Genomic DNA, 16,676 nt, shown 5'->3' on the forward strand with positions numbered 1-16,676 from the left:
GCCCTCCCTTCACCCCCTCCACCCTTCCCTGTTTACAAAGACTTTATTTCCATTTTTTCCACTTCTCAGCATTTTTCCTTTCCCTTCTTTCCTTTCCCCTGCCCCTCCCATTACCCCTACCCCTTTGGACCTTTTCTTCCTATTGTGCATTATTGATTATTCATTCTAATCATTGGTACATTTTAGGTATACAATATAATGACATTCATCATTGGAAATTTGCACCTTTACATAGTCTCTCTTGGTTCTTATTTTTCACCCTTGCCCAGCCCTCCCTTCAACCCCTCCATTCCTCCCTATTTACAAAGATTTTGTTCCTATTTTTCCATTTTCTCATATTAATCCCATTCCCTTCTATCCTTTCCCCTAGCCCTCCCACTTCCTTCCCCTTTGCCCCTTTTCTTCCTAGTTCACATGACCTATTATATGTTTTAGTCCTTATTTACACTTTCAGTTTCTCACACCAGAGAAACTATTTGGTATTTATACATGTGTGTCCTATTCATTTCACTTAAAAGAGTGTCACCTCAATGTGCATCCACTTAGCTATAAATGTCTCTAATTTCTCATTTTTTCTGGCTGAGTAGTACTCCATTTTATAAAAATCCCCACATTTTCTTTATCCAGTCTCCAGTTGATGGGCATTTGAGCTGTTTCCAAGTTTTAGCTATCACACACCGTGCTGCTATGAACATGGGTGCACATGTACCACTGTGCTATGATTCTTTTAATTCTTTGGGGAAGATCCCCAGCAGTGGAATAGCCTGGTCAAATGGGACCTCCAGTCCTACTTCTTTGAGGTATCTCCATACTGATTTCCACAGTGCTTGCACCAGTCTACACTCCCACCAGCAGTGGAGCAGGGTTCCTCTTTCCCCACAGCCCTGCCAGCATTTGTTATTGGTTGATTTCATGATAGCAGCCATTCTTTCTGGAGTGAAGTGGAATCTCAGCATTGTTTTCATTTGCATCTCTCAAATGACCAGTGATGTTGAACATGTTTTCATGTATTTATTTGCTATATCTACTTCTTTGTCTGAGAAATTTCTGTTCATTTCAGATGCCTATTTTCGGATTGCGTCTTTAAATTTGGGAGGTCTGATCTTTTTAAGTTCTTTATAGATTTGAGATAGTAGACCTTTGTCTGAGGAAGAGCAGGTGAAGATTTTTTCCCACATTGTGGTTTCTCTTGCTATGCATAAGCCTTTTAATAAGAAGAGATCCCACTTGTTGATTGTTTGTGCTAGTTCATGGGCAACTGAGGTTTGGTTCATAAAATCTTTTCCTACACCGCTGTCTTCAAGGGTTCTACCTAACCTCTGTTCCAACTGGTTCAGAGTTTCTATTTTAATATTTAGATCTTTAATCCATTTTGATTTTAGTTAAGTGCATGGTGAGAGATACAGGTCTACTTTTAATCTTTGGCAAGTTGAAGCCCAGTTTTTTCAGAACCATTTATTAAAGAGGCTATCTTTCCTCCAGTGAGGGTGTTTAGCTCCTTTATCGAAGATGAGATGGCTGAGTGTGTCTGGCATTGTTTCTGCATCTTCTAATCTGTTCTACTGGTCCTCAGGTCTGTTTCTTTGCCAGTACCATGCTGTTTTTATCACAGTAGCTTTGTAGTATAGTTGCAGGTTGGGGATTGTGATACCCCCTGCCATGTCTCCGTTGCCTAGAATTGCTTTTGCTATTCTAGGTCTCTTCTTCCAAATGAATTTTTGGATTGTTTTCTCAAGGTCCATGAAGTATGCTGCTGGGATCTCAATTGGAATTGCATTAAATCTATATAGCAGTTTTGGAAGTATGGCCATTTTCACTATATTAATCCTTCCTACCCAGGAGCAGGGAATGTCTGTCCATTTTCTGATATCATCTTCAATCTCTCTTTTCAGAGTGCCATAGTTTTCAGAGAAGAGGTCTTTGATTTCTTTCCTTAGGATGATTCCTAGGTATTTCAGTTTTTTGGATGCTATTGTGAAAGGAATTATTTGCCCTATTTCTCTCTTAGTGAGTCTGTCATCGGTGTAGAGGAAAGCTATTGATTTTTGTGTGTTGACCTTGTAACCAGCTACTTGACTGAATTTGGTTATTAAGTCTAGAAGACTTTTGGTGGAGTTCTTGGGGTCTTCTATATAGAGTATCATGTCATCTGCAAAGAATGACAATTTGACTTCTTCATTATCTATCTTTATTTCTTTCATTTCTTTCTCTTGTCTAATTGCTGTGGCTAATGTTTCCAGAACTATATTGAACAAGAGTGGTGATAGTGGACATTCTTGTCTTGTTCCTGATTTTAGTGTGAAGGATTTCAGTTTTTGACCATTTAGCATGATATTGGCTGTTGGTTTTTCATAGATGGCTTCTATCAGTTTGAGGTAGAGACCATCTATTCCAAGTTTTTGTAGGGTTTTTATCATAAATGCATGTTGGATTTTGTCAAATGCTTTTTCTGCTTCTATGGAGATAATCATATGGTTTTTGTCCTTGGCTCTATTGATATAGTGTATTACATTGATTAATTTTCCTATATTGATCCATCCCTTCATCCCTGGGATGAATCCCACTTGATCAGGGTATATGATCTTCTTGATGGTCTTCTGCATTTTGTTTGCCATTATCTTATTAAGGATTTTTGCATCTATGTTCATTAGTGAGATTGGCCTATAGTTCTCCTTTTCACTTGGGTCTTTCTCTGCTTTTGGGATCAAGGTGATGCTTGCTTCCAGGAATGAATTTGGGAGTATTGCTTCCCTTTCAATTTCATTGAAGAGTTTAAACAGTAGTGGCAGCAGTTCCTCTCTAAATGTCTTGTAGAATTCAGCAGTGAAGCCATCAGGGCCTGGGCTTTTCTTAGTTGATAAATTTTTAATTACCTTTTCAATTTCATTAGTTGATATTGGGTTGTTCAGAATTTTTAGGTCTTCTTCGTTCAACTTTGGTAATTCATATGTATCTAGGAATCTGTCCATTTCTTCTGTGTTGTCCATCTTATTGGCATATAGGTTCTGGAAGTAGGTATTGATGATCCTCTGGATTTCTGCTGGGTCTGTTGTCATTTCACCCTTTTCATTCCTAATTTCATGGATTTGGGCCTTTTCTTTCCTTTTTCTGACAAGGTTGGCTAAAGGTTTGCCAATTTTGTTGATTCTTTTGAAGAACCAACTCTTGGCTTCATTGATTTTTTGTATTGTTCTCTTAATCTCCATTGCATTGATTTCTCCTCTGATTTTTATAATTTCCTCCCTTGTATGAGCTCTGGGGTTGTCCTGTTCTTTTTCTAGAAGCTTGAGGTTCAGCATCAGGTTGTTTAATTGGGCTCTTTCTGTTTTCCTAATATGCATATTCACTGCTATGAATTTCCCTCGTAAGACTGCTTTGTGTCCCATAGATTCCGATATGTTGTATTGTCATTGTCATTTAATTGAAGGAACTGTCTGATTTCTTCTTTAATTTCCTCTGTGACCCATTCATTGGTTATTCAGAAGTGTGTTGTTCAATTTCCACGTGTTTATGAAATTTTTTGTTTCTTTTGCTGTGGATCTCCAATTTCATCGCAGTATGGTCTGATAATATACAGGGGATAACTTCAATTCCTTTGCACTTACTTAAACATGTTCTATGTGTATGTGGTCTGTTTTTGAGAATGACCCATGTGCAGCTGAGAAGAATGTGTATTCTGATTTTGTGGGGTGGAAGACTCTGTAAACATCTGTTACGTTCATTTGTTCAAGAGTTTGATTGAGTTCTAGTATTTCATTACTTATTTTTTGTCTAGTTGATCTATCTGTGACGGTGGGGTGTTGAGGTGCCCCACTACAATTGTATTAGTGCATATAAGACTTTTCATGTCCATTAATATTTGTTTTATATAGTTGGGCGCACTAGTGTTTGGTGCATAGATATTTATGATTGTCATCTCTTCCTCTTGGATTCTTCCCTTTACAAGGATGTTTTGTCTTCCTTTTTCTCTCTTAATCAGTGTTGGTGTGAAATCTACTTGATCTGCAAAGAGGATAGCTACTCCTGCTTTTTTTCGGGTTCCTTTCACATGGAGTATTGTTTTCCACCCTTTAACTTTCAGTCTGTGAGTTTCCTTTTGAATTAAGTGTGTTTCTTGTATGCAGCATATTCTTGGGTTTTGCTTCTTGACCCATTCTGCCAGTCTATTTCATTTGATTGGTGAATTGAGACCATTAACATTGATGGTTATAACTGAAACATATTGACTTGTCATTGCCATGACATTTTCTTTTTGTTGGGTTCTCCCCCTTTACATTGAATTTCTTGTCATGCCAGATGGGTTCATTCTGCTTTGCTTCCTGGGGTTGTGATCCTCAGTGTCTGTTCCTAGGATATTGTGTAAAATTCTTTGGAGTGCTGGTTTGGTATTCACAAAGTTCCTAAGGTGCTCTTTGTCATGAAAGTATCTTATTTCTCCATCCATTTTGAAAGATAGTTTTGCAGGGTACATCCATCTGGGTTGGAGGCTGTTTTCTTTTAGGGCTTGGAATATGTTACTCCAAGCTCTTCTTGACTTGATGGTTTGTGTGGAGAAGTCTGCTGTGATTCTGATGGGCTTTCCTTTGTATGTGATTTGTTTCTTTTCTCTCACTGCTTGGAGAACTTTGTTCTTCTGTTGTGTTTCTGGAATCTTAACAGTTACATGCCTATATGTAGATTTTTTTGATCAAGGCTCTTTGGAGTCCTATATGCCTCACTTATCTGTATGTCAAGCTCTTTTCCCATGCTTGGGAAGTTTTCTGCCATTATTTCTGTGAAGAGATTTTTTTGTGTCATCTGTACTCCCTCCTGTTTCTTCATTGACTCCAGTCAGTCTGTTATTCTTCTTTGCATCATCTAGCAGCTGCTGGATTGATTTCTCATGTTCCCTTATAATTTTGAAGCAATTTTTCTTTTCCTGGTCACTAATTGCAATCTTATCTTCTATATCTGAAATTCTGTCCTCACATTGGCTCATTCTGCTATGTAGACTTTCAGTGGAGTTTTTCATGTCCTGGAAATCTATTTGCATCTGTTTTATGGATTCCATTTGTTTCTGATGTTGGGATTCCATCATATTCCTGAGCTCCTCTCTAGATTTATTAATCATGTCTTGCACTAGGAGCACAATTTCTCCTGTTATCTGAGAAATTATTTCTGATTTCATTTTTTCCAGATCCCCTTTTGTTGCCAGTTCAGTGGGTCCAGGTGGTTGAGTATCAGAGTGTTCCCTCTCCTTTCCCTTTGGGGTTGCTGTAGGTGATCTGGAAGTCTGGTTTTGAGACTTATTTACGTGTTTTCTCATTTTGACTGGGGGGGCCGGCTGTTGGCACCTGCCCCGATTACCTCCTCTGAGCTGGGAGAGGTGGGACAGGGGCCAGGAGCAGCGGTAGGGATGGTGGCCCAAAAGCCCCTTCCTGTGGGCTGGGAGCAGCAGGAGTGATGGTAGCCAAGAAGCCCCTTCCTCTGGTTCAAGAGCAGTGAGATGGTGGCTCAGAAGCTCCTACCTCTGGGCTGGGAGCAGTGGGACTCAGTACTGTGGTCTGGTGGTCCGGTGTCCTCTGCGTCTTTGTAGTGTGGAACCAAGTGGCTGTACAGAGGAGCGGTGGTGGGGGTCCAGTGGATTGTTGCCGGGGCGAGGCCTGATTCAGCGTGTTCCGTGTTTTGCTGGACTCGGGACCTCCGTAGGGTGTCCGCAGACCTGCCTTTCTGCAGCGGGCTGATTCGGCCTGTTCTGTGTGACTCGGAACCTCGGTAGGGTGAGCGCAGACCTGCCTGTCTGCAGCTGGCTGATTCAGAGTGTTCCGCGTGACTCAGGACCTCTGTAGGGTCTCCCTCTACTCAGATTCTTAAAGAGTAGTGAAAATCTGAGTTTTCATGTGGATTTCCTCTTTTAAGAGAGATAGAGAGTAGGTAAATTTATGACCTTATTTAAATATATTTTTAGTATTTAACAATTTGTATTTATTTAAATATTTATATTTAAGATTTTTTTTTTTTAATGAGTAAAAATGCTCAAAATCTCCACCTGGGGCCCAGATTCCTGTTTTTCACAGGAATGCTCAGTACTTATATTGTTTAAACAGTGGTCCCATGTTTTGCGAAATGTGTCGTGTCATTAGGAGATTCAGTTATTGTGTAAACATACAGAATGTAATTAACACAAACTAAGATGGCTACGATGTCACTAGGTGTCATAATCTAATGGTAGCACTATAGTTCATACAGACTGTCATTGACCAGAACACTGTTATGTGGTGCATGACTGTATTTTAATTTTGTCTTAGAAGTCTCTTAGATGTCCTAAGAAACTGAATACACAGCACATATTTATTTCTCAAGCCATTCCTGAGGTCTCATAAGGGGCAAGCAGCTGCTGATTTTATTTGATATCTCTTTTTGCAATCATTTTTTTTTCTTCAGACATTCTTAATTCTACCGATGGTATCTCTATTCCCTGTTACTGGTCCAGCCACTATAGTTTCTTATTTGGATTAGTTCTGGCAACTTCTAACTTTCTTAATCTTATAAGCCAGTAGTTGGCAAACAGTGGCTTGACCAACTCCCAACTTGCCAGTATAAAATTTTATTGGAATAGAGCCACGCACATTTGTTAATTATAGTCTGCAAAATCTGAAAGGCCTTTCCAGAAAGCTTGCAGATCCTTACTGTAAGCCATTCTCCATACTGAACTAAAACAGCTCTGTAAGATAATTTAGATCGTGTCATGTCCCACTTACAACCTTTCACTGTCTTAAGGAGACCCTCATCTCACTTTGCTTTGGCTGTGAGCTTCCAGTGCCTTCATTACCCCACAGTGGCATGTTTTACATAATGTGTACATAGTGATATTTGTCAACTGAATTGCTGTTGTGTTTCCTTGTATGTGTATGTTGTAGGTACCTGTTTACTGCACTAAAACCGGTGTAAAACATTTGCACCACAAGGCTCAAGAGTTTGACATTGGAGTTTATTTTGAAGCAAATGGGCATGGCACAGTAAGTTCTCTTAAAAGATCACAACTGGCCTTAGTTAACACTTCAAAAAAAAATGAGAATTGTAATTGTATTTCTGGGTAGCAATAGGTAATATTCTACTCTGTTGAAATGACTACACAGTGGTAAGATTATTCGGTTAATAAGTATTTTCAAGTGTCATGAAACTGGTTCTTTTAAATTTTAATGATCTTTCTTTGTGAACAGATACTGATTTTTCTCAATAATTAAAAATAATGCAGTTCTTTCTTTTCTTTTCTTTTATTTGGTATTGGGTATCGAACTCAGGACCTCACACTTGCCAGGCAGGTGCTGTGCCGCTTCATTTTCTTAAAAGGAGATTATCCATACATTTTTCTTCCACTGGACATAGGAGGGAAAAGGAAAAGTTGAGTAGCTGTGGTGAATTGAAAAGTGTTAAAAAGTTGAGATTTAAGCTGGGGATTTTTAGCTCAGTGGCACCTTGCCTGCCTTGCAAGTACAAGGTCCTGAGTTCGATCTCTGGTACCACACACACACACAAAAGTTGAGAATTAAATAACTGGAAATAAATTTAAAATAATTAGCAATAGCATATTAGATTTTAATGGTTTTCTTTGCAATGAATATTTAGAAAAAATTTGAGACATAATTCACATACTATGAATTTATCATTTAAGAATATACAGTTAAGTGGTTTTTAGATTCATAAGGCTCAGGATTTTTTTTTTTTCATATTTTCCAGGTTTCTAGTTTTTATTAAGCACAAGACCATAGATCTCATTGAATCTTCACAACATGCTTTGGACAAAGAAATGTTATAATTAGAAAGACAGGTTTTGAGAGGTGACAGATTTTGGTCACCAGAATCTGACTCCAAAAGCTCCTTTTTATTAAATGGAGCCCAAAGCATCATTAATGGGAGGCTTGCCTTTTCCCTACTATCTATCTAGTTCCTCTGCTTTGTTACAAACTGTGCTCAGAATTTACTGCTTAAGGAATTACTCAAAGACTACTTCCTCCCCAATTCCTTACTCTTCCTTCCAGCTGTAGAGATAAGGACCAAGGGATCATTCTTGGACAGCTTAGGAACAAGAAGCCTCTCTTGTTCCCTAGATAGTAATACCTTCATTAAATGAAAACTCCCAGATTGTCCTACTTGGACATGACCTAGAGGCGGGAAAACAGACCAACAAGGCAAACCAAGCCATCCTGTGCCAGGAGGTTGCCAGGATCAAACCTCCAGGAGTAAGGCTCAGGAGTTTTTAAAAAATGTCTTTATACTTCAACCTTTATAGTTGAATTGACCAACAGAAAATTTGAATCTAGGCCAAATCATTTTCCTTATTAATTCAAAGTTGGCTTCTGGAGGCCATAAATATAAAGAGAGAAAAAAGGTCCTATAAAATACAATTAAAATATTAAGTGATCTAATGCAGGGGTTGGTAAATGTTTTTTAAAGAGTAGATAGTAGATATTTTAGGCTTTGCATAATTGCTCATATAATGTAAATGAATGATAAGGTTATGTTCCAGTAGAACTTAATTTACAAAAACAGGTGACCAGCATGTACCGTATTTTACCATCAAATGTGTTTCAAGTAGTTGAGCACCATATGCTGCTACTCTTCAGTCCTGGGCATCAGGACTATAAAGACATGGGTAAGGCATTTGAAAATGACAGGAATCTTGAGGAACATGATATATATTATAATAAATACCTATTACACTGTCTGTTCTACTGTGATTAAATGTGATGAACCCTCTAATGTTGCCCAGCTCATATTCTTCAAAGGATACAGACAAGCTTTAAGTAACCTAGCTCACAGAACTTATTTGATAGAGGGAAAACAGAATGGACTCATAATGTATAGTCACCTTTTGTCAAGTTGGTATCTTTTTAATCAGCTGTTTAAATTTTTTTTTGGGGGGTACTGGGAATCAAACTTAGGACCTTATGCTTTCAAGGCAGGCAGCAGAACCACTGAGCTAAACCCTCGGCCTGTCAGCTGTTTAAATTTTGATAAGCAGTTTTATAAACCATAAACTTTTTTCCTATGATATCCTTTGGGTTCAGATTTGATCTCATTATCAATTTCATATAAGGCTGCCATCCCCCCCCCCCAGCTCTCCAGAGTCACTAAAAGTGAAAAGTGGTTTAGCTAGCAAGATAGTTATTTCTGAGGCCTAAATGTTTTGTGACTGATTTCTTTTGCTTTCATTGCAGGCATTGTTTAGTAAAGCTGTCGAAGTGAAGATAAAACAACTAGCAAAAGAATTAGAAGACAATAAAGGAAAAGCTGCTAAAATGCTTGAAAATATTATTGACTTGTTTAACCAGGTCAGAAATGATGGGGTGGTGGAGGTTTGGTTACCTTTACATTGTTCAGAAGATAGGGCAAAGTGTGTTATATAAAAAGTTAAAGTGCAGAAGTCCTGGCCTGCTTGCTCCTTGCAGCAGTAATATATATGCTGTTGAGATTATGCTGAAAGGGAGTGACAGAACATTTTTTATATGCTTCCCTCCCCATACATTTTATGATGAAAAATAACAAAACAAGGTTGGGCACTTTACATACCTTTGTTATCCTTGTAGTAACAGGGAGAGCAGTTATTATAGTTCCTGTTTTACAAATGATGAAACAAAAGCCTAGAATATGGGTCTAACTTCAGGTTGATCTTACACCAAAGCTCATTTTCTCTATTTCACCATGATATCTTTTGTCATCATGGTATATTATCTCAAAGGGATCTAATTATAAAGAAAAATTTGAGTCACACGATATTAGGCCCAAACCTTTAGTCTAATTTTTTTTAGGTGAGGAAGAGGATGAAAGGCAAGTTTTCTAGGAGTTAGTTTTAAAATTTGTTGTATATTTTATTTTACTGTTTATATTAATTTACACTCCAGTTAATAATGCAGCATGAAGGGAAAGAGAAACACAGGATATTATACCTGGTTTTCCTAGAATGTTCCTATCCAAGATTTGCTTATTTCTTCCATTTGGTTTCCTCACCTTCCAGGCAGCTGGTGATGCCATTTCTGACATGCTGGTGATTGAGGCAATCCTGGCTCTGAAAGGCCTGACTGTACAACAGTGGGATGCTCTCTATATGGATCTTCCAAACAGACAACTCAAAGTGAAGGTGTGAGAGAAATTTTAAAATCTTTTAAAAGATAAAATAAGACCTTACTGTTTTCTCACATCTTTAAAAATTACTTAACCATTTTATTGTTTGAAAAGTACTTGGTTTCCAACTTTTTATTATAAAGAATATTATGCATGACTGTGAATCATTTAAAAATTATGGTAACTTTAACAGATATGGAGAAAGCACAAAATGTATGCCTCTATACACTCAGAACTCAGAGTTCTGTTATTGTCTTATACATACTATTTTGAAGCAAAACCCAGACAGCCTGTCAAATGAAAATATTTCCTTTGCATTATTTTTGGCTCACGAAAGTATTACCTTAGTATAGATGCTAAGGAGTAGAATCTGTGCTCAACAGGAGAGAATATTTAAAAAAGCATTTCAGGTAAATGGCTGGTTGATTTCCATATAAGTTAATACCAGTTTATATATTCTCCAGTAAAATTTGTTAGAAAAATCCAGAGCCCTAGAAATGGGCTTCTAATTGTTCAAATTAGTTTTGGGTGTATTTAGGAGATAAGACAGCTCTTGTATGTAACAGGTTACCGCTACCCTATTAAAAAATACCTGAGTCATTTGTAGTAAAATAGATGCACCTTGAGACCATAATGTTACGTGAAATAAATCAGACACACAAGCTTAAGTATTACATGGTTTCTCTTACATGAGAGACCTAAAATATAAAGAAGAAAATAGATAACAGGAAGAGGATTAAAAAGAAAAAAGGAATCAAGATGTGTTATGTACACGTACCAACTCCCCATGGTCTGGAATATAGTCCTTACTGTAAACTTGTCCAAAAATAAATACCTAAAGTTATTATATCATTAGGGTCTGAGGGATGATAGGGAACTTAAAATCATACAGTATTTACTGGCCATTATTTAAGTGTCTAGGGATTTGTTTGGTTTGCTAAAGGTATAGCTCTCACCTTGGAAAAACTAAAACTTTAATGTAATTTCATCTTATACTTTTAGTATTTTACTACCTCAGTGTTGTACTTTATAATACAGTAGGCCAAAGTACTGGTCTGTTACTGTTAATTCCAACCAAAAGATTCATTTTATGTTGAGCAGGTTAGATTTATGAAAGGGATTTAATACATATAACATGTATCCAACACTTCTGCTTAGGTTGCAGACAGGAGAGTTATTAGCACCACAGATGCTGAAAGACAGGTGGTTACACCGCCTGGACTACAGGAGGCGATCAGTGACCTGGTGAAGAAATACAAGCTCTCCCGAGCATTTGTCCGGCCCTCTGGTACAGAGGATGTTGTCAGAGTGTATGCAGAAGCAGATTCACAAGTAAGCTGGGATAGTTCTGAAAGGGTCTAATGAGAGAGGGTCAGGGGAGAGACACTATCAGAGGACAGAAAATATTTTAATATTTAGGATTTCACTGTAAAGGTTAAGGTTATATTTCTCATTTTAAGATTATCATGAATAGTAGTTACAAAGCTAAACAAATTACCTCTTTTGTTCATTTTCCCCAATTTTTTTTTCCCCCCGAGACAGGATCTCACTGTGTAGTTCAGATTGTCCTTAAACTCATTATGTAGGCCAGGCTGACTTTGAACTTGCAGTGATCCAACTGCCTCAGGCTCCCGAGTGCTGGGATTATAGGCATGCGCCACTGTGCTCTGCTTTTCCCCAAATTATTTTTGATTTATTCTAGACTTTTTCAAGTGCTATACTTCTGTGACAGGAATAACTACATTTGACATGTGTTAAAGCTATGCACTGTGAAGTAGATAATCCTGCTTTATAAGAACAGCCAGTTTTGTAGTCCCTTTCTAAACCACTGGTAATAATTGCTTTTGTCTCTGGGCTTTTGACTTGAAAAGACAGCTTTACTCTTGTTTTCCACCTGGAGTCAAGACCAGTGCTTTGGAGTTTTGTTTTTTTTTTGGAGTCAGGATCTTGATGTGTAGTTCAGACTGGCCTCAAACTCTTCATCTTCCTGTGTAGCCCTCAGGCTGGGATTTTTATAATACTTCCTCTTCACATACTCCATCTTTTCTATCTTGATACAAGTGCTTGCACAGAAAAGTAGGTTGAACAAGGACTTGGAAGGAGACATTTATATAAGACTTAGGAAGCTTTTTCTTTTTTTGTTTTTTAATAGAAGCATAGGTCACCTCTGAATGCAGTAAACAAATAGCCATGGTGGATCAGAGAGGGCAACTAAGGTCCTAAGACTGATGGCAAACCTTTTAGAGATGAGTGTCCAAACTGCAACCCAAAACCCACTTATAAAGTGGCAACACTGCAATTAAACCTGAATACTGAGGCTTTAGTTTAGGAAAAAACCCGCATACATTAACATCTTTTGTCTTAAAAGAAAAACAACATGCTTGCCATAGGTTCCTAAGAGTTCCTAAGCCAGTTGTGGCCACCTTGCCACAACTTATATTTTATTGAATTTATTCAGAGTTTCGGAATAACTAATTTTATTGCCTGGATTAACTGAACTTACCTTATTTAGAAGAATTTAACTTGCTTTCCATTTATTTAAGGGCCTGGGAATTTGTTACTGAAAGATGAAAAATAGTTTTCATTTGAATATGTTAGTGAAAATCAGGAAGCCCCCCACCCTATCCCAGAGTTGCAAGTAACATGATAGATGTTACAGCTTTCTTATCTGATCTCTTTAATGTAATTTGCAGGAAAATGCGGATAGCCTTGCACATGAAGTGAGCTTGGCAGTATTTCAGCTTGCTGGAGGCATTGGAGAAAGACCCACACCAAATTTCTGAGGATAATTTTTATGTTCTGAAAACTGGATTTTTAAAAAGCTTTTACAAAACTGTAACAGTAACGGCAGTACTAAGACATTCATAATCATGTTTACATGCACCTTACTGGATTGTTTGTAGATCAATCTTTTTTCCTAAACACTACTAGAATATTTTTTTTAGAAATAGGTAAGTGTTTTATGCTTGTTACAGAAGTTTACCTCTAATTATAGTCTCACTGATATAAAATATTGGGGGCTTAAGTATATGATTCAGTCATTAATTTTATAGTATATGCACAAATCATTCAGAGTGCTAGAAAATTAAATCTTACTACCAACTTCTTGTCATGTTTCTGCTGTGGCTAATACCTAATTGAGGTGTTGCTTTACAGCCTTCCCCATCCATGATACAAAATGAGGAGGGTGGAGAAGACTTTTTACTACCAAATTTTCTGTCATCAGCCTGGGTATAAGATAACTTACCTGTCTGCTTAGCATCATCAGAAATTCATAGGTGGAAGCCAGGAGGTGGTCTTATCTCTCCTCCACACTGAGGGGGAGGTGCCTGTGATGTCCTTATGAAGCCACACATTTCAGGCTTTGGTTTTTCTTCACTGCTTTCAGTGAAAGGATGTGGAAGAAGCAAATCTCATGTTACCAAGCCTCTGATGGCAAACCATTCTGATACTAGAACATGGTTAATAATGGAAAGAAGAAAATCCCCAACCAATCTAAATTAAACCAAGCCTGAAACCAATAGAAAAAAATGTACAGTGTGTATTTTGTAGGTTTAAGACAACTCAGGACAGTAAAACAATGGACTAGATATATATAGAGAGAGATCTCTCATAGGCACCATAATCAATATGAACCAACAATATTTAAACTTGAGTCAGGCCACATTAGCTCTTATTTACAAATATTTAAATACAACCTAAAATGTGTTTTGTTACATATATAAAAAGGAAAAAGAAACTATACAACTCAGAGCAGCATGTCTATTTTAAATAATTTTTACAGTGAAACCACTGGCGGTATTCAAGTTTTTATCACCCCTTCCAGAAAATCCTTTTCTACCATCTCTTCTATTTTTTGTCTGGCTTTGCTGGAAAATGGTTTGTGGTTCTCCAGTTTCATGTCCTTATTAGGGAAGCTGTTTGAGTAAAGGATAGGGCTCCCTGAGTGTCCTCCACACCGACTTGTGACTTTGCTGTTGAAGACCTGGCTGAGGACATTGAAGAATGGCAGGAGCTGTTCCATACTGCGCACGGTGCAGATGGTGAGCAGCAAGTGCCCAGGCTCCCAACCCAGTGTTCTCCCTGAGTTGTCTTCTTCTGGATTTTTCTGTAGAAAACAAAGGAATCATGGGTGTACTATATTAAAAAAATTAAACATAATAAACATCAGAAATCAGAGTTAAGAAGTAAATGCAAGTGATGCTAAGTCTTTATTCAAACTTAATTAAAACCCTTGCTTCTAAGGCCTTTCAGTGCTCCTTGATGCTTTTAGGTATAGGGGTCTGACACCCCCGATGTAATAATTTCCAACCATAATGCACAGGTAAGTTTAGTTAGCAGAATTTCTTCTAGACAGCGATAAGGAGTCAGACAATAACCAGCTCCTTGACTTCTGGACTCCAACCAAGGACTAGGTCACAAATGATTATAAAAGAATTAGAAAAGGGCATTGAGCTTCATTCATTTAGCTAAATGGCCTAAACTTGCCACAAGATTATAGCAGGGTCCAAAAGTGGATAATTGTCATAAAGTGATAGTACAGTATCAGTATTGTACTACACAGAAAAGGGATCCCCCAGGAGACACTGCTGTTGCTTGTGGGTTGTGCTAAATAACATGGTTAGTGTTTGGCTCTGTCATTTACTTACTGTGTTGCGTCCTTGGGGAAGACATAAAAGTTCCTCACTGATGAAACAGGAAAATCTAACCTATCTACTAGCAGTAGGAGAATCAAATGAGAATATATTTTGTAAACTCAACTAAATACAAGCACCAATAATGTCTGTTTCAAAAGCTAGTTTAAAAAACCAGCTGGGCATAGTGGTGCAAACCTGTAATCCCAGCACTCAGAAGACTGAGGCAGAAGGATCATGAGTTCCAGGCCCAACCTGGGCTACATAGCAAGTTCAAGGCTAGCCTGGACTACATAGCAAGACTTTGTCTCAAAGAAAATAAAGCGAACTGAATTACACAGCTATCTATCTATCTATCTATCTATCTGTGGTCTTTTAGAGAAATTTATAGATGTTCGTACTTGAGCAAAATCACAGATACAACACAGTAAAGATAATGTAAAACAATGAACTACAGAGAAAAAATCATGCACTTAAGACTTAGGAAGGAGAATTACTTCACAAATGGAGTTTCTCTTCTAAGACCAGATGTTGTAGAGAAACTTTCATTGTTTGCCTGATATTGTAATATCACCTGTATCCTTGTGGAGAAAGATGCAAAATTCTTGTGACCTCAAGGCTTGCTTGCTTGTGTTTTTTTTGTGTGTGGTGCTAGGGATCAAACCCAGGGCCTCATGCATGTTAAACATGCACTCGACCACTAAGCTATAGCCCCAGCTCTGCTTGCTTATTGTAAAGCAGTATGTTAAGAATATAGATTTAGCTGGACCTGTTGGTGCACGCCTGTAGTCCCAGCACTCAGGAGGCTGAGGCAGGATTGCTCTGAGTTTGAGGCCAGCCTGGGCTACATAGTGAATTCAAGGCCTGCCTGAACTGCGCAGTGAGACCCTGTCTCAAAAATGAAAAGATTAAAAAAAAGAGTATAGATTTAAACAGGAGGCTCCACAAGAAAACAAAAAGGTCATTTAGTTCTTTATCTGCAGCCAAAAAAACTCAAGCTGTCAGTTTCTTAGTAATTAAATTCAGATCTAGATTATAATATAATACAAAAGTATCACCATTCTCTTCACTATGATACTGGCTTTAATCGGAGATCTTTGAGTGGCTTTCAAATCATTAATGTTAGTCAAGGACTGGCTGACCATATCACTTCTATTCCTCTAAATCAAACTGCAATTCCATTATATGTATCAAAGGGTATACAGAGATGAATTTATTTCTGAAGGAAAGTGAATTTTATACTTACACCCTCTATATAGCTAATTTACAAATGTAAGACAACCATGGTTTAACCTTTCATTTATATTACCTCAAGAAGTGTCTTAAGATGGATTTTTCCCCCAAGCTCTTGACCAAGAAGAGCACAATTGTTTCAGTGATTATGGTGTTCTTTATCAGAATTATACCTCGCCCTCAAATATTTTTCCATATAATTTCTCCTTTGACTTCTCAGTCTACATATGGAGAAAGACTTCCTTCCTGTTTACCTCTCTTGTACTTGATGAAATGCAGACCTGGGTTTTGTGTTTCACTATTGGGTCCAGATGTGGCAGCTTTTGCTGCTATATCACAAGCATCAAACAGCCACCCTCACCTGATCCTTGGCCATCTCCAATCCCTCCAAAATCACTGTCTTAAAGTCCTCCTCGTCCTGTGGAAGGAAAGAGGAGAACTCATAGCCTTTGTATCATTGAAAAGTGCTTGGCCTTGAAGACCTTGTTTAAAGGGATATGAATAGGAAGATGGTTTCCAATCAAAATACAGTAGTTGTCTTATTCTGTGGGGTAAGTCCTGGGCAAAAGTCCTGTCTATCTTTAGATAAGGAGTCTTAAAAGAATTCTTATTACTTCTGAGATACTGGGATAACAGGGCATGTGTCTAGGGTCATATGAAATTATATTATTTCTGGATTTGTCATGATTACTTTTCCAAACCCTG

The 16,676-nt window shown here is 37.8% G+C and overlaps 2 protein-coding genes across 14 annotated transcripts in view; one reads left to right on the forward strand and one right to left on the reverse strand.

Moving 5' to 3' along the window:
- Positions 1 to 14,296, forward strand: part of Pgm3 (phosphoglucomutase 3) — a 29,247-nt gene extending 14,951 nt beyond the window's left edge. For all 3 annotated transcript variants that reach the window (XM_004860274.4, XM_004860276.4, XM_004860273.4), the window contains 5 exons: positions 6,900 to 6,998; positions 9,201 to 9,314; positions 9,998 to 10,120; positions 11,263 to 11,436; positions 12,798 to 14,296. In XM_004860274.4, the coding sequence (XP_004860331.1) occupies positions 6,900 to 6,998; positions 9,201 to 9,314; positions 9,998 to 10,120; positions 11,263 to 11,436; positions 12,798 to 12,887 (600 nt within the window). In that variant the 3' untranslated portion in view covers positions 12,888 to 14,296. The remainder of the gene's footprint in view (positions 1 to 6,899; positions 6,999 to 9,200; positions 9,315 to 9,997; positions 10,121 to 11,262; positions 11,437 to 12,797) is intronic.
- Positions 13,628 to 16,676, reverse strand: part of Dop1a (DOP1 leucine zipper like protein A) — a 98,224-nt gene continuing 95,175 nt past the window's right edge. For 9 of the 11 annotated variants that reach the window (XM_021240726.2, XM_087188108.1, XM_087188109.1 and 6 more), the window contains 2 exons: positions 16,333 to 16,389; positions 13,628 to 14,212 (listed from right to left, as the gene is read on the reverse strand). In XM_021240726.2, the coding sequence (XP_021096385.1) occupies positions 13,907 to 14,212; positions 16,333 to 16,389 (363 nt within the window). In that variant the 3' untranslated portion in view covers positions 13,628 to 13,906. The remainder of the gene's footprint in view (positions 14,213 to 16,332; positions 16,390 to 16,676) is intronic. The other 2 variants (XM_087188111.1, XM_087188110.1) reach the window with 1 other exon arrangement.

This window comes from Heterocephalus glaber, unplaced genomic scaffold, assembly GCF_053883595.1.
Source record: "Heterocephalus glaber isolate CG9 unplaced genomic scaffold, H.glaber_assembly_v1.0 deba00001523, whole genome shotgun sequence".
Classification (NCBI taxonomy): Eukaryota; Metazoa; Chordata; class Mammalia; order Rodentia; family Bathyergidae; genus Heterocephalus; species Heterocephalus glaber.